The 25,707-nt window shown below is 42.5% G+C and overlaps 3 protein-coding genes across 8 annotated transcripts in view; 2 read left to right on the top strand and 1 right to left on the bottom strand.

The window, feature by feature from the left end:
- The window catches only part of tln1 (talin 1), a 49,466-nt gene extending 39,768 nt beyond the window's left edge, over positions 1-9,698 (bottom strand). For 2 of the 6 annotated variants that reach the window (XM_058616699.1, XM_058616704.1), the window contains exon 1: positions 9,500-9,697. The gene's annotated coding sequence lies outside the window, so the exon portion shown is untranslated. Of the gene's footprint in view, positions 1-6,613; positions 6,634-9,499 lie in introns of those variants that run through there. The other 4 variants (XM_058616702.1, XM_058616703.1, XM_058616700.1 and 1 more) reach the window with 4 other exon arrangements.
- A 1,454-nt stretch (positions 9,699-11,152) lies between these two features.
- Positions 11,153-14,399, top strand: LOC131445952 (uncharacterized). Its single transcript, XM_058616760.1, has 2 exons — positions 11,153-11,999; positions 12,405-14,399. The coding sequence occupies exons 1-2, from the start codon at positions 11,445-11,447 to the stop codon at positions 12,615-12,617; spliced, it is 768 nt and encodes a 255-aa protein (XP_058472743.1). The 5' UTR covers positions 11,153-11,444; the 3' UTR covers positions 12,618-14,399.
- Positions 14,400-15,305: 906 nt separating this feature from the next.
- thap1 (THAP domain containing, apoptosis associated protein 1) lies at positions 15,306-17,416 on the top strand. Its single transcript, XM_058617579.1, has 3 exons — positions 15,306-15,484; positions 16,257-16,449; positions 16,533-17,416. The coding sequence occupies exons 1-3, from the start codon at positions 15,414-15,416 to the stop codon at positions 16,983-16,985; spliced, it is 717 nt and encodes a 238-aa protein (XP_058473562.1). The 5' UTR covers positions 15,306-15,413; the 3' UTR covers positions 16,986-17,416.
- The last annotated feature ends 8,291 nt before the right edge of the window (positions 17,417-25,707 follow it).

Here is a 25,707-nt window from a genome sequence, read left to right as displayed (position 1 = left end):
AATGACTGTGTTCTTGTAAGATCCCGCTCAGATGCTCTGATGTCACTTCCTGTTTTAAAAAGCACTCACATGCCATAAAAGGACATTTGAGCCATTTGTATCCTCCCAACAGTGGAGGGCTGCGTCCGGCCTCAGCACTCTGCTGCCAATCCAGGGATGTGTGTGTGTGTTTGTTTGTGTGTGTGTGTGTGTGTGCGTGCGTGTCTGTGTGTGCGTGTGTTTGAGTACTCATCCGTCTCCAGTTTGATGAGCGACAGATAAGCGTGTGTGTGAGGACGCAGAGGAAGTTTCACAGAGTCACAACAGAAACAACTGTAGTTAGTGAGAAATGAGGAAGAGTTCACAGCAGCCAATCACAAGCAGCGTGACAGGAAGCGAGGCATCAGAGGCCATACACACACACACTTATACAGTATTCTTAGTGAGGACTCACTCGTCGAGAAAAATGAATTCCCGAACACCTTACCCTAACCTTAACCATCATAACTAAATGCCTAAGCCTAAATCTTGACCTGATCCTCACCTAAACTAAATTATAATCTTAATACTGTCCCTAAAACCAAGTGTTATTCCTCAAAAAGCCCTTTAAAATCGTAAAGACCACACAAAATGTCCTCACAAAGATAGAATTAAATCAAAATCTGTCCTCAGAGACAACTACAGACGTATGCACACACACACACACACACACACACACACACGCAAACACACTGCTGACTGTTTAATAATGTACACATTTCTACTATGACCACAACTGAAATAAAGAATTATTATTATTTTCATTATGTCAGTAATTTGTCACTTTTTCCAATCACAGTTTCAAAGCTTTTTTCAAACCGATCAATGTCTCTGATCTTATTGGATTCATTGGGTATCGCATGACTTCCTTTTGGGATGTCATGGTGATGTCATAACAACATAATATCCACCAAATAATGGTGTATATTTTAGCCTATGTCAGATCTAATGTCTATAGTACTGCACGATGCTGAGCAACCTGGAAAATGTCCTCATAATGACATCACATCAGATACATTTGGACAATGTGTTCTGGAACCATATTTTAGTTAACGTTGACCAACATAGAGACGCATAGATTTGGACAGCTGGTCTTCTTACTGCACTGATTTTCATTACTTTGGACAGTGTAAACATAGTGTCATCCCTAAACTTAACCATAACCAATTAACAACCGAACCACAATTCAAATCTTAACCCTAAACTTAACTAGTTCCTCAGAAATGTAGTTCTTCCTCATTAGGACCAGGACTGGTCCTGACCAGGACAGTGTTTTTGAGGGTTTTTTGCCAGAAAAGGTCCTAAAGTGGTAACTAATACAAGATTACACACACACACACACCATCTCCCTGCTTCCTGCTCAGTCCATGTGTGCAGAGTCATCAGGAAAAAACACTAATTCCTGTATTTTCTTTTATCAAAACTTGCTAAAGAGCAGTATCCGTCCTCTGTCAGCTGACGTGTGCCATCACTTCCTGTCCGGACTCGGGAGTCAACCGTCAGTCAACACTGAGTGCAGAACATGCAGCTGTCAGATACTGTCCATCACAGTGTCCATATCTGACCACAGGGTCACCGGGCTTATCTCGCTGTAGCAGAACAACACGCTACTGTTGCTGAGGGATCATCATCATCATCACACAATCATGGGATTAACAACGGTTCATCCTGTCACAACCATGAGATCCCACCAAGGTCTTTCTAGGAAACGGTCTCCACTCAACAGCCATTTGAATGACACCAACAAATAGCGGAGGGAATCACAGGGAGTCTCGCGATACCATACGTGATACATGGGTCACGTGATACATATTTTGCTACCCAATTTCTTTATTTATCCACAACATAAAGTCATAAAGTTTGTGTGTAGAACAGGGATGGAGCATCTCTTAACGTAGCTTACTTTATACATTATTATTCTGCTGTAAACTTCCGCCCAAGTTTCCCTCATTCATTTGAGCATTGAAGACATTGAGACATGAAGTAGTGATGCCCAGTGAGTGAAACTAGCAGGGACTGTTTACTTTAGAGCGCCTTAATTTGTTAATTAGGATGGATATGTCACCAAATTGATATTTTGACCAACAAACCAGAATATAATGTGACAATAACTTGACTTTTAATGCTCCATATATGGAATCATCAGTCAAATCTGATTAAAAAAAACACCCAAAAAAAGACGTCTGGCAAGGACGCTGTTAAAGCCAAGTTAATATAATCCCGAGGCGTTCCCAGGCCAGCCGAGAGACCGTGTCTCTCCAGCAAGTCCCGGGTCTTCCTCAGGGCCTCCTCCCAGTGGGACGTGCCCGGAACACCTCACCAGGGTGGTGTCCAGGAGCCAACTCATCTGGCTCTTCTCAATTCAGGAAGTAGTGGCTCTACTCTGAGCCCCTCCTGGATGACGGAGCTTCTCAATATTACATAACAACATCATAATACACGGTCAAAAAAACTGAGCAACAACCGAACGCTCCCTCCTATCAACCTGAGGTTTATCACCTTGCCTGAACGGAGAGCACATCCACCCGTTAAGAGGTGGGAGGAGGTTCCAAACACACGCTGGGAATCGAACTGCTGACATTCTGGTTAAAACACAAACAGAAGCTGTGGTCACAGACCACACGCCTGAAGAGCAGTTCTGTGAAACCAGTCGGCCTCACTGTCTTCATCACCAGCAGCACTCAAACTTCCTGTGTGTTCATGGCCTTAACCAGCCTGCTGTAGCCCCGCCCCCCTACAGCCCCTGGCCTCGTATTAACTTAATTTACCGTTATTTTCTTGACCACGGCGTCCACTACCACACACACCACTAGAGAATGTTCTCTCTAATTCTAAAAAAAAACAAGTTGGCAGCTGAAAACTACCTTTAGTCAGTCGTCTTTTTCCACTTAAAAGGGATTGATTTTTGTTGCGCCTTACCGGCAAAATGAAAACACTAACTGACGTGAAAATGTTTAATGGAAAGGTGAAAAACTGGCTGACACATATGCACATGGTCATATGCACTGATGTAGTTTTTGATAATTGTACAGTAGTAAAGCCTAACCACCAGGGACAGAGAGTGTTGCTGACAAATAAACTAATCACTGGTCGGACGTCTCTAAGAAGCTGCTTTATAGTACAGATGCAGTGAAGGAGAAACAGGAAGCAGTAAGTGGCTAATGACCCCGCCTCCTGGGAGTGAAACCGCTGACCTGCTGATGCTGGAGGCATTTCCGCCGACTGACCCCTCACAGACCGTTTAAATTCATTAAAAGGACTTTTGTGATGTCGCTGACTACAGTCACACACTCATAATCATTTCTACTGTGTTTCACATCACTTCCACACACTGTTGCAACAGCGGGGGGAATTCAGGGGTCAGTGTTTCCCCCCCCCACAAGGACACGTCACCATGTGGACTGAAGATTAAACGAGTGCAGATGTAACATCTGTAGCAATGTAACATGTCTGACACCAGAAATAGATACATGTTCAGCGGTGTTTCCCCAGCTGTGACATGAGCAACACAAACGCGACCACAACAACATGTTAACTGCTGCACGTCTGCTTATTTAAAACCATCCTGTTACCGGATGGAGCGCTGTGTCGCAGTGTCTGATCATACACATATGATCAGACACTGAAGTTCGATCAATAGCGGTTTTTCAGGACCGCCATCAATACCGATTATTACAACTTAACGAAGCCGATAACTGACTGAATATTGCCTAATATCGGCCCCCAATAATTGGCCAGGCCAGTAATGGGTCAACCCCTACTAGGAGGAGTTTAATTAGCCTGTTTAAATGTGTATGTTTCTTAATTTACACATAAAAACACCTGACATTTTGAAAAAAAGAGTCTTCTTAAAGAAATGCAGAAGCATTACAGTTTCTGTGCTTGAGGGGGATGGAAAATGTGTTATGCACCTTTTAAACTGCTGAGTCATCACAGTCAGTGTGAAAATGTGTGATCTCCGCTAAGACAGGGTTCGTTCTAAACCAAAACAGCCCCACATGTGGTCTTCACGAGTCTGCACCAAGCTCGTCTTCTCAGGTCACTGCATTCACTTCCATTCATGTGAACAGACGAAACAAAGCATTATCCCTGACTGATCTTCAACCACAGCTACGGCTAGTTAATGCTTAAGCCCGACCTTAACCATTACCACAATTCAAATCTTAGCCCTTAACTTAACCAGTTCCTCAGAAATGAGGTTCCTGGTACCAAAGCGAGCTCAGCCGATACTAAAATGTGACGTCATCAGACTGCCGGCCTCTGATTGGTCAAAGAGTGTCGTCACTGGAAGAGTCATGAGCATGACGTCTGAACACATGAATCCAAATGAACAATGTGCCACTGTACATGAGTTAAAAAGACTTAAAAATCCTGAAAACATCTCCATAATCAAATTTTTTGTAAAATCTCAATATGTAACAGAGGAGTCTGGTTTATTTAGCGACGGCAGATCGTGAGCCGAATCATGACCCGTTCAGTGGTATGTCAGTTCAGTGACTGATTCTAATGACTCAGTCACACCGAAAACAACTGCTTTACAAGTCACTAGTTTGTGTCGCGTATAAAAACAACATCACGGCAGTTTCATGCAGCCATGCTATGATGACTCCGCCCACATTGAGGATTTACTATAGTGATGAAAAACCAACTAAATCGGGTAGAGTCGAACTGTATAGTGGAAAAGCGTCATTTCACAGTGTCCACCATCTTCTTTCTACATTCTCAGTGTCACGAGAGCTGCAACAATACACCGATCAGTAATCAATTACCAGCATTTAACCCATCCAGGAGCAGTGGGCGGAACTGGGGATTAGGTACATGTTTTCGTATTTGAACTGTGACTCATCTGAGGTTTGTGGTAAGTCTGCGGTGGCAGTGACACTAGCCGTGTTTTGGCAACAGAAGTTATACACTGGAGCTTTAAATCAAGGTCCAAGTTTTCAATGTGTCTGAGTGTTGACATTTTTCCTCCGTGAGGGGAAACCCTGTAGGTTTGTGTACGTCCACATGCATCAGCGTGATGATTCACTTTTGTGCGTTGGGATTCGACTGCAGTGTTTAATGCGTCTGGCCTCTGGCTCCATCCTTTAAAACGAGCAGCAGCGGCGGCGGTGGCGGTACGTATTTAGCAGAGCAACATGAGCCTCGGGCCGCGGCGCTGCAGCCTCCAGCCCCGCAGAGGAATTCAACTGTGCATTCCTCTGGAATACCAGCGGCAGCAAAAGGGACGGAGACAGAGACGGAGAGACAGGCAGAGGAGAAAGGAGACAGACAGAGAGAGTGAGAGGGAGGCTTTATTTCGGCCTCATGTCAGTGTGGCAGCGAACGCATGAACTAAATGCAGCAGCCAATCCCAGTGGAGTAGAGGAATGTGAGGACGGAGAGATTCTTGGCAGAGGGAAGATAAAATCTCATCTCCAATTTTAAACTGTTTTCAACCCACAGGAAGTTGACCAATGGAAAACAAGACTGGCTGCTTCGAAATGTACAATATAAACATACATTTATGCATACCATTTCCTGCTTTAATTTCCATTCACTTAAAAGTACAGTGTGTAGAAATTGAGTTGCATGCTTCAGCCGGATCTCCTTCACCTCACTCTGGAGAACATACGTAGCCTTCAGTTAGCATCAAAACTCAAAAGATGCTGAGCTTGTCCTTTGTGGGCTACTGTAAAAACACTGCGGCGCAAGATGACGGCCTCCATAACGCTGACCAGGCTCCCAATATAAATATAAAAGGCTAATTTTGGGGTTATGAAAAACAGCACTCCATACAATCAAATAATTGCACACTTGTAGGAAATTAAATATGATTACTTAATCTTCAGTTTCTGCCAGTTTTATTCAAATTGCACTCACTGGACCTTCAATTTAAACACTTTAAAATTTGGTTGTAGGAGGTTTTGACACAAAGCACTGACTACACTCAACAAATATTTCACCTATTAAAATATATGTCAGCATAAGTCTTTGACATCTTCATAATATGTTCACTGCTTTATCTCGCTGTTAGACAGCGTTTTCTAACATTTTAAACTGAAGTTTGTCAACTGCTCACTCTCCTGCACCAAAGTCCATGAGGAAAATCATTGATTTTAGCTCACAGTGACACAGGAGCTGCTGGTATACTGCTGCCTCATTTGGTAGGTTCATGTCACTGAGGTGAATCTGACTGAAATATTTCAAACACACAAGTCACAAATTAACACTTTTGAAGTGAGTGAAGGAGGCAGCAGTGGATCAACAACTCCTGTGGGCTGTGGTGTAAAATCGCTGGTTTTCTCTATGGGCTGTGGTGTAGCAGAGTGTGGAGTTCACAAAGTGACAAATAACTTCCCTTTTTCGTCCACAACAAAACACCAACTCCACTGTTAGTTTTCAAAAATAAAAGAAGCCCCAGCTTCTCTAATACCAGAGAATAATCAACATTATTCCTCAGTGATGAAAATAACTCTGAGGTGCGGAGTTAAAATAAACCCTCTGAGGTCAGTGTGTGGACTGGTCTGTGAGGTTCTGCATCATCACAGCTTTTACACGACCCATGATGATCTGTCTGCAGAGGGGAAATTAATTAAATGTTTGTCAACATCACCTCAGTGTCGGTGGTGGCGACAGGTCAAACGCGGACAAGCATCTGCTCTCATCTAGCGGAGTGTGATGTTCAAACACAGCTGCACATCCTCACTGATCTGACTGAGCTCCAGGCTCTGAGTCTGACACGAGCCTGAGAATTGGCTCTGGGCTAAAACAAACTGTTTCTGGTGGGGGGGGGGGGGGGGGGTTAGCACATGTTGCCTTGACCAAATATGGTCGAGTGAAAACACTACAGTCAGAGAGTGAGAGAGTTGCAGCACAGACAGAGAGAGGCTGGTTTCCTTAAGGGGTGTGAGAGGGAGTGAGACACTGACACATGAAGAACCATGCAATATTTTATGTACGGCCATAAACAATGTCATCAGAGACATGATTTATACCGTGTGATGTCAAATGAGGACATAAACTGTCCTCTATAGGCGGTCCAAACAACATTCACGCCAAACTACGTTCACACTAGGGCTGAACGATTTTGAATAAATATCAAATTGCGATCATTTTTGACAGGAATTCCAATAGCGATTCGCGATATTAGAGGGAATGGTCATTTTTATTCTGGATTACACAGGATTACTGTGTGATATTAGTGCAGATCTGTGAGAAACAAAGATGTTCAGTCTGTAGAATAAGACATGTATAGGTCCAGACAATATTTAATCTAAAATGATATTTTTGACAAATTACAGGAGACTCCCAGAGAGACTGAGTCATCAGATCTGCCATGAGTGATAATTCAATAACAATTAGGGGTTAGAATCACAGGGTACCTGACGATACCATACCATACGTGATACCAACAATATCACGATACAACGATTCTGTGATATTCAATGAGAACAAAGTGCATAAAGTCTATGTATTGAACGTGCTCTTAGCGTAGCTTTCTCCACCATTATCCCGCTGTAAACTCCATAATTCTTCAGCCAGGTAACTTCCACCGAAGATTCAGTCCACTGCGAAATTTGCCCTGGTGTATCAATTATCGTATCTCACGGGGAAGGACGAAGATATATCACCAAATCAGTATTTTGACCCACTACAATGACCTTTTCAAGGCCAATTTGATCCAATTCAAGACCCACTTACATTCAAGTTAGCAGGTTTGATCGTCTAGTCGTACTTTCAGAGTGACAGTGATTTCCAAAGAGCAAGAGTGAAGAAGAAGAAAATGTGAGTGGAAATGGAAGCAACACAGGTCTGTTTTCAGCATGTTCACTCATGTAACTTCAGCTCCTGAAGAGTTGATAGTAAAGTTTATTTGAGCTTTTTATAGAGCTGCTTAAGACGGTGTTGCCTCACATGCTGAGTAAGTAAAAATCCAGGGTTTAATCCTGATGTTCCAGACTCAATCCTGAAGTTAAAATTTAAATTCCATGTTCTCAGAATAATCCTGAAGTTGAGAATAGATGCTCTGGGTTAAAACATCTATGTGAGCGGGTTTAACCTTGAAGTTAAAAATCTATGTTCTGGGGTTTAACACCAAAGTTAAACCCTGAAGCTAAAAGTCCATGTTCCTGAATATAAAGTTTGCAGATTAATATTGAAGTAAAAAACAGATAATTCCCAGGTGCAAATGTCCGAGTTTTGCAGGTTAAATGCATTTTCTGAAATCTGTCTGCTTCAGTTAAATCTACAGGTGAACGTGACGGTGAGAAGTCATCAAGAGCACTGTGCAGCCTGTTGTCACGACGACCACGTTGACCTGAGTGACTGTCAACCCTGCTGTTATTGGTTGCTGTACATGAATACATATCACTGTCCACAACAGCTCCCCTTCCATTCACTTTACTATTCAACTAACTGAGATAAGCGCCACCACCAGGAGGCATGAAGTAGTGACCACTTAACAAAACACTATTCTAATAAAAGCAATATCAGCTTAATCTGACACTTTAAGAACATTCTCACAGCTTTATCTCGCTGTTAGATAACCTTTTCTTCACTGTAAACTGAAGTTTGTTTTGTTTTGTAAAGAGCTTACTCTCCTGCACCAAACCCCATAGAGAAATCATTGATTTTTCTAAATCACCGTCCACAGGAGATGTAGATCCACTGCTGTCTCCATCGGTAACAAATGTGTTAATTTGTGAATCTGGTGTATGAAATCCTTCATTCGGTTCAAACCCAGTAACACAAACTGATCAAATGGGGCAGCAGTGGGGCAACAGTAGACCAGCCTCTCCTGTGTTTCTGTGAGCTAAAAACGCTGAATTTCTCTATGGAATTTGGCGTGGGAGAATGACTATGTTCACTGAGAGCTAGCCTCTGTGTGTCAGTCTGGTTCTCGACACAGGGGGCGCTCACTCACAGCACAGTCAGGACTGACTATGTTCAAGAACCTCATACAACCACACTCCAAAACTTCAAATAACGTGAACTACCCCTTTAAATAAATCACAGACACGCACACCTGACGCTACTTGTTTTAACTCCCTCACATACACACAGAAGCTAACTTCCTGTTAGCCTACAAACGTGTCGCTAGGAGCGTCACGTCACAACACGTCACAGCGGTGGAAGAATTCACGGCCCGGGGCGAAGTTTTTCTCTCTGTGCCGCTGCACAACACACCCTGAGTACGATAACCCTCCGCAGTTAGAGCCGAGGTGTCACTGCTTTAAATACGGAACTGATTACACAACACGCTCACACAGACACACATACAAACGCCCGAAGATGAACATGTCTGTTGATGGAGCAGAGATACACACACACACACACCCTCACTGTGTAACACACACACATACACTCACAGACACACACACTCGACTTTTCACCAACTTTTCCTGCCTCCACATCGACTCAGTGCTGACGTCACAGACTGTTCTCTCTACAATGGTGGAAACTTTTCAAACTCCTCAAACAAACTCTGGAGCTTTCTCACCACCTCGTCTGTCGCGCTCGCTGCTCGGTTCTTCCCGCCCGCAGATGTGGACAGATGGCGGCGCTCTCCTCTCTGTCTGTGTCCCGGTGAGAAGCGCCTGGTGCTCGGGTTCTTCTTCGGGCTCCCTCGGTTCCTCCCTGTGACTGTGTCCGCTCGGAGCTGCTGCAAGCGGCGGCGGCAGCAGTGCGGCTGCTCAGACTCCACCCTGTTGCACGCGCCGCGGGGCGGTGTCCCGCGCGAAGCGGCGCGAGGCGACGCGACGCGGCAGCGCGCTGCTGAAGTGTGTATGTGTGGGGGAGAGAGAGAGAGAGAGAGACTTCTGCTGCTGCAGCAAGTTTTTGTAGTTTCATCTTCACTATACATTTACATTGTTTGAAGAACTTATTTTAATCTATTTCAGTCTAACACTACTAAAATAAATGAATCATGAAAGTGTGGTCATAATAAAGAGACCAAAAGAGGCCATCTTTTTATTTTATGCACACAAATTACATATCAATTCTTTATAAATATGAATTCATTATTTTCTTTACATTCTTTAATGTAATAAATTCATTATTTTAAGATAATTATTACATATGTTACATGATATAACATACTGTAGATATATTAGATATGTATACATATTTAATGTTAACATTAACATTATACATGTAGATATTCATGTCCATGTGCACAATGATGATTATTGACAAATAGTGAAAAACAGTGAAAAATACCAAATTTATTATGAATAATTCACGTTATCAAAAGCATTCAACAATAAAGCTTTATTTACATATCACTTTTTTGTTTCAAACCAACCAAGCTGCCATTCAGTTTACATGTGACTGACATGTAACAAAAACATAGGGTATAATACTATTATTATTATTTTTAAGAGGTATGTTAAATTACACAAAAAGGACCAGAAGTTCCTGGACAGTGTCATGAAGCTGCCCTGACCTTCTGCAGCTCCCTCATTGTCTGCCATGTTGCAGCTGGAGTTCACCTCTTTACCTTGACGCCACCTACTGGTGAAGATAGTGCAACCTAATCAACCTGCCTCCTCTTCCTCCCTCAACATCTGCCCCTTCTTCCTTCTAACAGAAACAGTAACGCCACAGGTGTCTCAGCTTACTGTGTCAGGACATAATATAATGAAGTACAAATACTTTGTTACTGTACTTAAGTACAACATTCTGTACTTTACTTTTTTTATATTTCTAGCTACTTTTACTTTTACTCCACTTCATTTCTTCTTACTATCTTTGTAATTAATTACAAGCAAATAAAATCATAAGGCATTATGGTCTGTATTTATATAGAGTCTTTCTAGTCTTGATGAACTGCTTTACACTACAGTTTTCACCCATTCACACGCTGCAACATGGGGTTAAGTGTCTATGCTCAAGGACACATTTACAGCAGAGCCAGGAATTGAATTGAAAATGACTTTTAATAGACAGTAAATGTCATAAATTTTAAGACTTTTACTTAAATAATATTTTAAAACAGTGACTTCAACTTCTACCGAAGTCATTTTCTGGTAACATATTTGTACCTTTAGTATAGTATACAAGAACTAAAATGAGTTTGATAACCCTTGTTTTGAACCAGGTTGTTTGAAGTGCAGTGTCTAAGCTCCACCAGAATAGGCGCTGTGACAATGTGTGCTGTAATTCCATCCGTCGAAGAAGAAGAAGCGCGAGCCATAATAAACCAGACTAGCTAACAGGAGGGAGAAGAAAACCTGCGAAATGTCTGATTAGTAGCTGCATAATCTCGCGTTAATATCAACGTACGTGACTTGTTGGTGGAAATACTCGTTGGTAAAGACGCACGGAGGAGAAGTGTGCCGCTGCGTGTTGTTTTAGACGCAGACTGTCGCCGTGTGGCTGTGACGCACAGTCGTTAGCTTGTTTACCGTGTTTCATGTCACTGGTCTGCGGCGCCGCGTGCAGACATGGAGAGTTTGTACAAGCGGAAAATGTTCGCGTCCATGCGAAAAACCAAAGTGGACGCGTCGAAGAAGCGGGAGATCGGTCTGCCTGCGTCCATCCTGGACGACAGTGACGAAGGCTCCTTCTCCTCCTCATCCTCATCCTCCTCCTCCGACGCGTCCGAGTCCGAGTTCCACACCTCCCAGGAGGAGGACAGCGAGCAGGAGTCCCGGGAGTCCGGGGCAACGTCCAGCGACGACAGCCGCTCCGTGACCCGCAGGAAGCGCTCGTTCCTGGGAGGCAACGACAGCTCCTCGTCCTCCAGCGCCGAGGACGACGATGATGATGATGAAGATGATGGGGACAAGAAGCAGATCAAGAGGATGGTGCAGCCCAGGAAGCGGAGCCGGTTGCAGCGGCAGGACGAGTCGGACTCGGACCACGCCGAGGAGAAGCGGAAAGAGGAGGCGGAGAAGGCGAAGAAGGCGAAGAAGAGGCAGAGGCACAACAAGCTGCTGGCGCTGTCCCGGAGGATGAAGGCCCGGGTCCCGAACCGGAGGAGGAGCCGCGTCAAGCAGGTAATAGACCTATACGCTCTGGACACACGTCACACGCACTTTATCTGGATTATATGCAAATATCCTAACGATTATCGTCATCAAAATAATATCGATTCACGATATAATTGCGATTATTGTAAGGATTAGTTTTTTAGATTTCTTAACTTCAGAGCCTTCTGTCTTTAATCTTACTTTATTAGGTTCATATAAACACATTTGTGCCGATATTCTTTAAACTTGTATACGGAATACAAATTTGTTTGTGATACATATATGTTTTAAAATGTTGTAATGGTACATAATGTTGAAGTGTAAACTTCAAATTCTGTATTGTTCATTAAGGAGAAATTGCTTCTCCACACATTAAAAGAAAGCCCACATCTTTGTTCCACATGTAAACGTTCTTTTTGTTTGTCTCCTCAGGCCGACGGTGGCGATGAAGATTCTAAAGACGGAGAGGACGAGGCTCATGGTGACGAGCATGCGGACCGAGGAAAAAACGGCAGCAGCAAGAAAGAGGTGAAAGGAAGTGAGGACGGAAAAAGAAAGGAGGAGGAGGACGAGGATGACAAAGAGGAGGAGGAGGACAGAGAGGAGGAGGAAGACAAAGAAGAGGAGGAAGACAAAGAGAAGTAGCTCCACACAGTCATGGAGAACAGAGGAGGAATCCCTAAACTTGACTAATCTGGAAAAAACGACTTGCAATCGTTCCTGTTTTTCCTCCTTAAAAAAAACTCAAAGTGGAAACAAAAATCAATCTCTGATACAAGGATTTCACAGTCATATCTTGTTTCTATGGCAACAGACAAAAGACAGAGTTTTGACAGAAGATTTGAACGTCTTCAGCGATCAGTGTCGTGAGCAAAGTGACCGAGCTTTAGAAAGACGATGAAAACAAACATCACTGCTGCTACTGATCCAAAATCTGCAGACATTATTCAGCCCAGGTATTAAAAGGATAGAAGGGTTGTGCTGAGAGTGCCCCCTGCACTTAAATACAGCTGGAGATACAGATGCTTGCTCTTGAGACTACGTCCAACTTAGTCTCTGACATCTACAGAATATGTTCACTGCTTTTTTCAACAGTCTGTCACTTTGTAAACCACTCACTCTCCTGCACCAAAATCCATTCAGAAAATCATCGTTTTAAGCTCACAGTGACACTGGAGCTGCAGATCTACTGCTGCCTCGTTTAGTACATTCGTGTCACTGAGGTAAATCTGAAGGAAGTATTTCAGACACAGAAGTCAAAGAATAACACATTTAAAGTGATGGAGGCAGCAGTGGATCAACAACTCCTGTGTGCTGTGATGTAAAAAGTGCTGCTTTTCTCTATGGTGTGTGGTGTGGGAGAGAGTGAGTGACTAGACTGACATAGATTTTTTGGGGGGGTTTCAGTGTCTCAAGTTGGTTCTCGGCACAGGACAATCCCTTAAATACCAGACCTAAACAGGACCAAGATGTTTATAGAGAAGTGTTTAAACATACTATGCAGTGATAACATAACACTACATCCATTTAGATCAGCAGCAGCAAACCAAAAGTCAGTACGTGGTGTCAGGAGGAGGGGGTTTGACCAACTCCTCTCGAAGTTGAAGACGTTTTTAAGCGTCAGTGATGGAAAAACCTACAGTACGACTGTAAAGAAATACAGATCCTTCTCCTTCAGGCTCCTGTTTGTTCCTGAAAACTTCGAGAACATGAAAAAAAAACTCAGATTTCACAGGGGCGGATGATGGACGGCAGCCGCCGAGGCTTGTGGGTAACCCCAGTATTTAGAGATGTTGAATATACCCAGCTGAAAGTGTTCCGAGTCTTTGTTGCACTTTTCTTTCTATCGTCAAAGATTTAATCACAAGTGGTTCCTGCTAAGCAGATGTATTTTTAAAAAGACTGAGGATTCAGACTGAACTGAATTTTCAGACACAGACGCTTTATTGGCAACATCATCCAAGAAATTACCATCAAACCTGCCAAAATCAGACATTCTGGGTTTTTCTTTTTATGTACTTAATGAAATTAGATTTAATTTGGTCAAACATCAGTGTGTTTGTACTGGTTCTATTTATTTCTAAAGTTTGTTACCGTGATGCATTCACATGCCTGAGCACAAATAGGACAAATAATGTCCCTAATCTTAAATTCGACTTCCCGTTATTTCTTCTTTTTAAGAAATAACCCCCCCCCCCCCCACGGTGATGGTGCGTTTAAGGGCCTTCGTACCAAACATGTAAATAAAAAATAAGACCACAGATAAGCTGCCAGCTGCAGCGAGACGGTGAGACACAATTTTCAGGAGCCTGTGGTCTTTCTGCTTCTCATTTAACTCTGCGATGACTCTGTTGCTGTGTAACGCTCTTCAGATCTGCTCTGTTAAACACCTGTTTTATTAATAAACGTCCTTGTTTTGACAGGTTATGTGGTGGAAATGGTCACGTCTTCTTTGCTTTGTAAGCATATCACTACGTTTCCGATGAATCAGTCTGCGCTAGCTTTAAAAGAGTTTAAGTTAAGGCCTCAAGACGATAGCATGTACAATTAGGTTTATTCTTATTGGCATTTAGCAACTGCAGTCCAATTTATTTAGCATTTTTTAAATAATTAATAATTTTATCCCAAGTTGAATTTAAACATATTTCGTGTACATTTTTGATTTGCAATTAAGCAAAATAAATAAAATTGTTGCCTCCGCTAATGGTACCTAGCTCAAAAAGCAGCACAGTTTATAAACATAAAACAAACATGTATAAACAAATATTTCACAGGTTATAATCAGATTTTGTGTGAAAAGGGAAAACTGAAAGAAAACTACTGTATTTTTTTATATACACACACATATATATACACACATATATACACACACACACACACATATATATATATATATATGTGTCATACACACACACATATACACATATATATATATATATACCCATATACACATATATATATATATACATACACACACATATACATATATATATACACACACACATATATATACATATATACACACACACATATATATATATATATATATTTTTTTTTTTTTTTTTTTTTTTTTCGAACTTGGTATTCGAAAAATCTGCTTCATAATAAAGGGGGTGATTTTATAACTTCACCATTTTAAGATAAAAACCGTTTCTAAAAAATATAAAAACGCCTCTGACATTGTTGTTTTAGAATAACAAGCAACAAAAACAAAAACTCACGACTTCCCCTGCTGGTCACAACGAGAGGTTTCTGGTAAAGTCATGGAGAGAGAGCTCTGCCAATCAGACAACGAGAACGTAGGTCACGTGACGAACTGTCCGCCGCCATCATTGTTAGTGGCAGTGAAGCCTCCGTGAAGGGAGAACCAGCATCACACACCAGCGGACTCTCGTTGAGTGGGAATCCGGGTTGTAGTGAGCGCTGTTCCGGGCAGGAGCCATGGTTCAGACGTGTTCAGCGTACGGTTGTAAGAACCGCTACCACAAAGATAAAGACGTCTCCTTCCACAAGTGAGTTCAGTGTGACGGTGAACGAGTTAGCATTAGCTGCCCAGACATAATGGGAACTGGTAAACTAGTTAGTTCACCATCTCTCGTTTAGTGAAATGTCATTTTTAAAAATAAGCGCACATTAGCAGCTGTTTAGAGTGCTACAATAAAACACTTCTCATATCCGATGCAGGTTAGTGAGTAAATTCAGCTTGCACCAATCTCACCACGCAGAATGTTATTAAATAATAAAACGAATACATGAAACGAACATCTGATTTTAGAAGCCGGATTTACCAGAACGCTAAACGGGTTTATAAACACGTCAATAAAGCACTTCTTAAGAACATTTCAGTAAATTGTAGTTAAATCGAACTGGTGTTTGGCTTTGTAGTTCGCGGTGTCAAAAAGTACAATCAGCTGTTTAAAACATGTGGAGACTTCCTGTATCAATGACGTACTTCCGCACTGACACGTGCTCTTCTGAGTTCACAGGTGCGCTCAAGGTGACCACAAAGTACCCGGATGGTGCACTTAAAATTGTACAAAAAAAAAAAGTTGGTGGTTATTAGAAGCCCTGCTAGGCTCAGGGTGTGAGACGTTTGAGACTGAGCTTTTTTTTGTGTTCTCTCGCGGTGTTCTTTTGCATTCCCTCCATGTTTGTGTCATCTTGTTGTTGTTTGACCATAATTAGAGTGGCCACCAGCTGGACAGGAAAGTGTTGTATGATACACCCAAGCACAAATCTCCATTATCCTCTTTTTGTTTGCTGATGATGTGCCGCTGTTCGCAGGTTTCCTCTGGCACGTCCAGACGTTTGTGGTAAATGGGTGGCGGCGATGAGGAGGAACAACTTCAAGCCAACCAAGTACAGCAACATCTGCTCACAGCACTTCACCAAAGACTGCTTTAAGAGGGAGTGCAACAACCGTGTGCTGAAGGAAAACGCCGTGCCGTCGCTCTTCACCTTCAGCCTCAGCATCAAGGTGAAGAAGCACGAGTCTCGGTTTGATTGCGGGGTATTCTCTCCTGCGCGAGAGAATAACTCTTGTGTGTTGTGTGTCAACAGTCCGAGTCCCTGGAGAATCCCTTCCCCTCAGAGATCCACTTCCCTCTCTCTCTGCCTCTGACCTCTGACCCAGTGGTGGAGGAGGAAGTGGAAGAGGAGGTGGTGGAGGAGGAGCAGCAACAGCAGCAGCCAGAGCCTGGGAGGAGCCTCCCCGACGGGCGCAGGGACACGACGGCGGTTTCCTGCGACCACAACTACACGGCGGAGGACTCGGCGCGTCAGAAGAAGCGCATCGAGCAGCTGGAGGAGCAGCTGGAGCGTCTGAGGAAGAAGCTGAAGACGACGCAGCAAAAGTGTAGGCGGCAGGAGAGGCAGCTCAAGAGGCTGAGGGCCGCCGCCTCGTGCAAGACGATGCCCCGGAGCGGCCGCGAGCCGCCACCTGCAGCGGCCGGCGAGGAGTTTGTGATTTTACCCAAAGAAATGTACCACACACTCAGAGGTATGGAGGGATGAGGAGGAGGAGGAGGAGGAGGAGGTGTGTTTGGACTGTTGGTGGCAGCACCACACGACTCTGCTGCTAAAGGATAAACAGAAACGTCTGGACTGTCCCGGTCAGCAGGTGGCAGCACTCTGTGTGAAGAAGAAAATGAAACGGGAAACTCTTCAGGAGCCTCTTGTTTGTGGACATTTTATATTTTTTACGTCCTGCTGGCGTTGGCAGACTTGTTGCTGCCGTGTTTTTATACACGCAATGTGTTCATGGAATGAACCACTGTATGTCTTTACATTTGAACTTCTGTGGTGAAGTTGGAAAACACTGAACATCTCCCTGAGGAAGCTGCTGCTCACTGACACTGATCCTGGGGAATTCTGTGACTCCTGTGATTCAGGACGTGACCTCATGATGTTCTGTGATGTATGAAATAAATAAAGAGGGAACTGTTTACCATGTGGTGCTGACTGAATTAAAAACTGAATAAAATGAGATTGCAGTGCAAAACTCCAGTGGTGCTCAAAAACAAAAAAGCCAGTGGTTTGGGCATTTATTGACCTGTAGCACCTCCTGGTGGCAGCAGGTTGAACAGGTAAAATGGGCTGTGATCATGAACCAGCCTGAAAAATACCAATTGTTCTTTTTCCAAAACAGATTAATTTCCATGTTCTGAGTTTAAAGCATATTTCCCCCATTTTTAGTTTATCAAGCTGCAGTGTTACTTTTGTCCAGCAGATGGAGCTACACATCTGCATTTCAGGAAACAGTGGGTTTGCTCTTATCACTCGTTCATTTAAAAATGTGAACTCGTGCAATTTGAAAAATGAATGTGAGCTGATGTCATGATGTTATTATGAATAACCTCCTGACCATTTGAAGTTTCATCAGATTCTCTTTAAAACCATAAATAAAACCCGCTACAGTTCCTTTCAACCCTGAAAGTGGAAATGATGTTTCTGCACTGGGACCAGTTCTGTTGAGGTGATAATTATAATCCAGAGCTGCAGAGAAGACGGATCCTTGAGGTCAGCATTGTCCCGTTTCCCTCAACTAAGAGTCAACAGGATTTTTCTCCCTTCAGCTTTTCAAAGAAAAATAAACTGTTGCGTTTGAATTTAAAGCTGAAATAAATGAAGCCGCGATCATTTGTCTCACCATTGGAATTTCAGTTGCCTCCAACCTATAATTTGATTTGAAGGCGAAGACTTTGCTCCTGTAAAGTTAACATTCAAATGGAAATGAGTAAAAACGCAACAAGGCTGTAGAAACACACGTCTGCAAAAGTACTGCCGTACATTAAAAACAACAAAAACAAACCCTAACAGTTTTCGGGTTTTTTGTTTTTCAATGAATGTCGACCTAAGGCGTAAACGAGGGGGGCCCTGAAAAACAAACTATAATTAATACAATTTATATTGTTATGTTAAGTGGTGGGATGGGGGGGCCCCTCCAAATCAAATTCAGCTAAGGGCCCCATTAAGGCTTCGGCCGGCACTGCGTGGTGACTCCATCTTTTGACATAATGTGGCTGTACAGTGAAGACAACAGCAGGACAGACAGTGGTGCCCCCTGTCTGTCCTCAGATGAACTGACCTCTGTGTAGCTGGCAGCAAAAACCTGATCCAGGTCGACACCGCCCCCCCTGACGCCTCCAGGGCAGAGCATCAAGGTCGTCCTGTCTGCACTGTGACGTCCCCGGGCTGCAGTCTGACCGCTGTGATTAAAACAACACCTGGATCACGTTCCCCCGCTCACCTCCCAGCATGCTCTGCTGCAACTGTCCAAACACTCATTAAATAAAAGGAAGTTTGTTAACTTCAAGTAAAAGAATAAAGAATATGAATGATATTTTAAATGTTTTTGAGTAAACATGACGTAAAATAACTCCCGTGTGCACATGTACATATATATATATATATATATATATATATGATGTGTGTGGATGTGTACATTATTCCATATGTTTATGACATGGACGACTTATTCACTTCAGGAAACATTAGAATCAGATCCCGTTCACTTTGTCCTCTGACCCACATACAGACTCTCATCTCCGCTCTTCATCCTGATTCAACCTGCAGCAGCAGCAGCAGCAGCAGCAGAAGAGGGAGGTTAATGGAGCGCTGATGATGCTGATGATGATGATAATAATGTATGTTTAAATATAAACACTGTCATACGTCTCAAATCTGCCCCGCGGCCTCCATCAGATCTATAACACTGTCTGATCTCTCTGCCAATAATCCGACGCTTCCTCTGAAAAAGGCAGGGAAATGCCCGGGGGGGAGGAAACGGAGCGGGGGAGGAGGAGGAGGAGGAGGACGAGGGGAGAGAGAGTAGGGAGAAAGGCTGCTGGGGGTTCAAACCCTAAAGGAGAAGAACGAGCACAAGAAACGATGAGAAGAAGAAGAAGAAGAAGAACATGAATGAGAAGAACACACCAACAAGATGAAGATGCAGAACAAGATAAGAACAAGAGCGAGAGGAACAAGACGAACAAGTAGAATGAGAAGATGGACGAGAACGAGGAGAATATAAAGAACTAAAAATAGAATATATAGGGTAAGAACAGACCAACAAGAACAAGAACAGGAATGAGAAGATGACACAGAACAAGAAGAAGGAGGACGAGAACAAGAAGAAGATGATAAAGAAGAGCAAGAAGAGGAAAAAAACAAGAACAACTAAATAAAGAATGAGAAGAAGACGCAGAACAAGAACAAAAGTGAGGTGAACAAGAAGATAAAGAACAAAAAACCCTACGAAGTAACAAGAAGAAGAGGAAGAAGAAGCAGAGATCAAGAAAATTAAAGCAGCAGACCACAGGGTTTTTTTTCCTTTTTTAATTCTTTAAAGTTAATAAGAAGCACTGTTAGTTTCTTTTTGTCTGGTTTCAAAGTAAAAGCACAGCCTTTTGTCAGTCTTATTTAAAAGTAGACGCACAATGATTTCCTCAATCTGATTTCAAACTGAAACCACCATTGGGCTGTTTTTGTCAATCCAATTTCAAAATGTTTTTCCAATTTGATTTCAAAGTAAAAGCACATAAATACTGTTTCTCTCAATCTGATTTAACAGTTCAGGCACATGAAGAGTGTGTTTTTCGCCTCAGTGTGGTTTCAAACTAAAGGCATGGTCACACTGTTTACTGTTACACTGATTCCAAAATAAGAGCACATTCAGACACATCCTCAGTGTGATTTCAAAGTAAAAAAAAAAGACATCCAGAGTATGATTTAAAAATAAAAGCACTGAAAAAACTGGTTTTCTCAGTCTGATTTCAAAAGAAAACAGTCACTCTATTAATCGTCAGTCTGATTTCAAGATAAAAGCACAGTCACAGTTTACTGTAAGATTAATTTCACAATAAAAGCACAGTCAGACCCTTTCCCAGTGTTTTTCTCAGTCTCATTTCAAACCAAAACCACAGTCACACTGTTTGATGTCCTGTCTGATTTCAACATAAAAGTACAGCCATGTTTATTGTACGCCTGACTTTTTAAAATAGAAGCAAAGTAAGGGTGCTTTTCTCTCAGTCTGACTCCAAAATAAAAGCACAATCAGACAGAGTTTTTTTTGTCTTATGTCAAAGTAAAATCACTGTCATGATCCGTAAAGGTCGTCACATTGTTTGTTATGAAGAATTGAAGATGATGATTTGTTGCTGTCCTGCGACACAGAGCCTCCGATGGGTCCGGACTCAGGTTAGGATTATCATCTTCACTTTCTCATGTTTGCACGTTGCTAATTTTTGTCTGAGGCAGATTAATGTTCCTGAGTCAAAGCTGACAAATCCCAAACACAACCAGTCTGTGTGTGTGTGTGTGTGTGTGTGTGTGTTTCCTTACAAACTTTCTCATGACATCAGGCAAGAATTACGCTGTCAGACGTGACTCAAACCAGCGACACACACACACACACACACACCTCTGATGAGTTTAAGCTCCACCACAAACTAACTCACACACACACACACACATGGAGGAGGTGAAACCACGTTGTTATGGTTGCAGAGTGTCTCAGCGACGCCCTTTTAGCCCCAGAGGAGTGATGTCACATGGTCTCCACCCAGGTGTGTGCGTCACGGTGACGCCAGCAGACACACACTCACACACACACACACTCGGACGCAGGTCTGTGTTTACTGAGCTGATGAATAAACACGCGCTGTCGTCTGAGCACAAGTCATCGTCCCGACCGCGAACACAAACAAACCAAAGACAAAAATGATATTTAAAAAATGTGATTCTAGCGTTTACGTCGTAGTGGAACATGGAGGATGAAAAAACGTGTTTAGCTATATGTTATAACAGTAGGGGGCGCTGTCTAATTTAGGTGCAGAAGTCTCTCATGTCACTTGAATTACACTATGATCAAAGTTTATGATTTAAACATATAAATGTCGCCTACCCCAGCTTTAACACACATGATTAGATCATTTCAGAAGATCTGAAGCACTGATGTACGATCAGTGAAGGTCTGTGTGAACACAAGTGAACCTGAGACACTCATGATTTCATACTTTATGTAAAATAATCAGATCATTTTATTATTTTCCTTTTTTTATTGCACAGAAACTCATTCTCTTTATTGTGTTTCTCCATTTGGTTTGAGACGTCTTTCTTATCTTCTTGTTGGTTTTTGTTCTTTTCTTTTGTTCACCTTCTTCCTTTCGTTCTTCTTCTCATTCTTCCTGTTCACTCTTGTTCTTATCATCTTCTTGTTGTTCCGTGCCTTCTTCTTGATGTTGTTTTAATCTTCTTGCTCGTGTCCTTTTTTTTGTTCTTCATCTTCTTCTCCTCGTTCTTGTCCTTCTTCTTTTCATCCTTCTTGTTCGTCTCGTTCCTGTTCTTTTTTTTCTTGTTTGTTTGCTCCTCTTGTTCTTTTTTTGTTCTTCATCTTTTCCCCCTTGTTCTTCTTGTTCCTGTTCTTGATCTTCTTATGTTTTTGTTCTTCTTGCTCTTGTTCTTATCTGTCAGTTCTGTGTCGTTTCACTGACACTTCGTTTTTGTTGATTTGACCTTGTTAACGAGTCGGCCGGCGATGATGAGCAGCTCGATCACCTGAAGGTTTTTGGCTAAATTTCATTTTTTAACCACGACTGATTCATCACAGCTCATCACGAGTGGCTCTGAAGATACAGATATAAAATCATTTTATAAAATTATAAATTAAAGTTAGAATGTGGTCATAAATGTACTGTATAAAGGGTGAAAGTTCACCTAAATGATAAATATTGTTTGTTTTTTGTTTAATTCTGACGCTGAAATCCACTTTAAACATCAAACATATGAAGCGTTATTATTTTTAGACGAGCTGTGACCACGACTCTGGATCAGATTAGCTTATAGCTCCGTGAATGCACACACACACACACACACACACACACACGTTGTCCTCGTCCTGGACGCCGCTCTGATCAGATGTGATCAGTTTACGCTCAGCTTGTTTTCTCGCCACGTGAACACAAAGACACAGTGGCATAAATTTCCTCATGCTGTGTGTGTGTGTGTTTTCTCAGTAATTTCATGCAGCAGCTGCAGGGTCTTTTCCGTCCAGTATATGTCCGTCCGTCTGTCCGTCCGTCCGTCCGTCCGTCCCTGTGACTCGTCACACTTCAAGCAGTGGAGCAGGTCACAGGAGGAGCATCGTGAGGTTTTTACAAAATGAACCTCAAACTGACCTGAGGTCAGAGAAAAGTCCTCGTCAATGTCTTCACGTTCCTGTTTTTACTCCTTCTTCTTCTGTTCAAACATGGCCGACTTATTAGTGTCCACCGTCAATGATGTCACCTTTCACTGTTGATGTTGTTTGTCTTCAGCTCAGCTTGAAGTTACTCTTTAATTAGCTGATCTGTTTCTAAGAATTTTTTATTTTTTTTTTAAAGGTAGGGAACCTTTTAAAGTCGTAAACTCAGGGCCGCTTGAGCCAGTTTGGGGCCCAAGGTGGTTGCTGAAAGTGCTTGGTTGTGAAAGACCCATAGTTTTCAGAGTCTGCTGGTTGTTGGAGGCTATAAAGCCCATGTTTTTTAAAGACCCCAAATTCTTTTTGGCCCCTGGTTGTAAAAGGCACATGATTGTTGGAGGCCTCTGTCTTTCAGAAGGTCCTGGGTGTTGGAGGCCCATAGTTTTCAGAAGGTCCTGGGTGTTGGAGGCCCATGGTTTTGGAAGGCCCCTGGTTGTTAAAGATCCCTGATTCTTTTAGGATCCTGGTTGTTATCAGAAGGTCCTGGTTATTGGAGGCTAATGGTTTCATCATGGTCTTGTTGTCAGAAGCCTGTGTTTGTTGCAGGACCAGGGTTTTCAGAAGGTCCTGGTTATCAGAGGCTCATGGTTCAATTAGTTCCCTGGTTCTAAAAGGCTGTTGGTTGTATAACGCCCATGGTTGTTGAAGGTTCATAATTGCTGGAGGCCCCTGGTTGTTTAAGGACCATGGTTTTCAGAAGTTCCTGGTTATCGGAGGTTCATGGTTTTGTTCTAAAATGCCTCATGGATATCAGAAGTCTGTGGTTCTTGGAGGTCTCTGATGGTGCGAAGCCCCTATTTTTACGACTTTTTTGATTGTCCAAAGCCCCTGTTGGTGTGAAGCCCCAGGATGTGTAAGGCCTCTGGCATTTGGAGCGTGCTGGTTGTTAGACGCTTGTGGTTATGTCAGGGCCATGGTTTTAAAAGGCCTCTGTTTGCTTAAAGCCCCAGGTTGTCAGCAGCCTGTGGTTGTCCAAGGCCTCGGTTGCTGTCAGGCCCCCTGGTTGTTGGAGGCCACTGGTTGTCAGAGGCTGCTGGTTGTCAGAGGCCCCGGGCTTCTGGCCCTGTTGTACTGGTTAATAATCCGTCTCAGTCTCTGCCTGTGGGCAGCCGCTGCTCTAATCCCGGCTCCTCTGTGATATTGTTGGCTCTCCTGTTGCTTTCACTTTCTTCTGTTTCCTCCTCTTAGGAGTTTCCAGCCGGTGTTTGGCTCAGCCGCACATGTTTATTCAGTGTCTGCAGATTGATCGCACTGGTTTGTATTTAACCTACTTAGGCAGGGAGTGAGCGCGCTAAGCTGAGCCCCCTGCAGGATTTAACATTTCCAACTGTCAGAATGAATTAACCGGCACTAATACCACTTTCATCCCTCGCTGGGCTCCTTCAGCACAGTGACTCACGGCTCTGTAACGGAGTGTTTCTCACAGAGATTCTTTTAAACATGTTGATTAGACTCTGATCTGCTCCCAGAGGCTTCACAAGAAAAAAAACCCCACAAAATTAAAACAATAATTTAGTAAAAGACGATTATTAAGTTCTTCAAGCTAACGATAAAATATATCTGTGAATACAGGATTTAACCTATTCACTATCTGTTAAAGCCGCATCTCAGTGTGTACTGTAATTATTAGTTAATTTAGCACGAATCATCAGGTCCAACGTGTGAACTATTGTAATATTTTACATCTTTTATGTAGGTTTTTTTTTTTTAAATTGAGTGAATAAAATACAGATGGATAGCTAACAGCATGAGCTGCCCTTTGTGGTTCATGCTAATCAACTAAACTAACTTGTGAACATGAGAAAAACATTAGCATGGTCTGTATGTTAATATACCCATGTTAGCTTCATGTATCCTCATACCTAGGCCACTAATAGAATGGCTACTAGCATGACTAGAATGGCGACTAGAATGACTATTAGAATGGCGACTAGAATGACTATTAGAATGGCGATTAGAATGACTATTAGAATGGCGACTAGAATGACTATTAGAATGGCGACTAGAATGGCGACTAGCATGACTATTAGAATGGTGACTAGAATGACTATTAGAATGGTGACTAGAATGACTATTAGAATGGTGACTAGAATGGCGACTAGCATGACTATTAGAATGGTGACTAGAATGACTATTAGAATGGTGACTAGAATGGTGACTAGAATGACTATTAGAATGGTGACTAGAATGGCGACTAGAATGACTATTAGAATGACGACTAGAATAGCGACTATTAGAATGGTGACTAGAATGGCGACTAGCATGACTATTAGAATGGTGACTAGAATGGCGACTAGAATGACTATTAGAATGACGACTAGAATAGCGACTATTAGAATGGTGACTAGAATGGCGACTAGAATGACTATTAGAATGACGACTAGAATAGCGACTATTAGAATGGTGACTAGAATGGCGACTAGCATGACTATTAGAATGGTGACTAGAATGACTATTAGAATGGTGACTAGAATGGTGACTAGAATGACTATTAGAATGGTGACTAGAATGGCGACTAGCATGACTATTAGAATGGTGACTAGAATGACTATTAGAATGGTGACTAGAATGGTGACTAGAATGACTATTAGAATGGTGACTAGAATGGCGACTAGAATGACTATTAGAATGACGACTAGAATAGCGACTATTAGAATGGTGACTAGAATGGCGACTAGCATGACTATTAGAATGGTGACTAGAATGGCGACTAGAATGACTATTAGAATGACGACTAGAATAGCGACTATTAGAATGGTGACTAGAATGGCGACTAGCATGACTATTAGAATGGTGACTAGAATGACTATTAGAATGGTGACTAGAATGGTGACTAGAATGACTATTAGAATGGTGACTAGAATGGCGACTAGAATGACTATTAGAATGGCGACTAGAATAGTGACTATTAGAATGGTGACTAGAATGGCGACTGGAATGACTATTAGAATGGCAACTAGAATGGCGACTAGAATGACTATTAGAATGGCAACTAGA

The sequence above is a fragment of the Solea solea genome, chromosome 19, assembly GCF_958295425.1.
Source record: "Solea solea chromosome 19, fSolSol10.1, whole genome shotgun sequence".
NCBI classification, from domain to species: Eukaryota; Metazoa; Chordata; class Actinopteri; order Pleuronectiformes; family Soleidae; genus Solea; species Solea solea.
This window is presented reverse-complemented; position numbering and strand designations above follow the sequence as displayed.

Coding starts and splice junctions, on each gene's coding strand:
- LOC131445952 (XM_058616760.1), top strand. CDS start 11,445: ATGGAGAGTTTGTACAAGCGGAAAATGTTCGCGTCCATGCGAAAAACC. Junction 12,000..12,404: donor GGAGGAGCCGCGTCAAGCAG/GTAATAGACCTA, acceptor TTGTCTCCTCAG/GCCGACGGTGGCGATGAAGA.
- thap1 (XM_058617579.1), top strand. CDS start 15,414: ATGGTTCAGACGTGTTCAGCGTACGGTTGTAAGAACCGCTACCACAAA. Junction 15,485..16,256: donor AAAGACGTCTCCTTCCACAA/GTGAGTTCAGTG, acceptor CGCTGTTCGCAG/GTTTCCTCTGGCACGTCCAG. Junction 16,450..16,532: donor CCTTCAGCCTCAGCATCAAG/GTGAAGAAGCAC, acceptor GTGTGTCAACAG/TCCGAGTCCCTGGAGAATCC.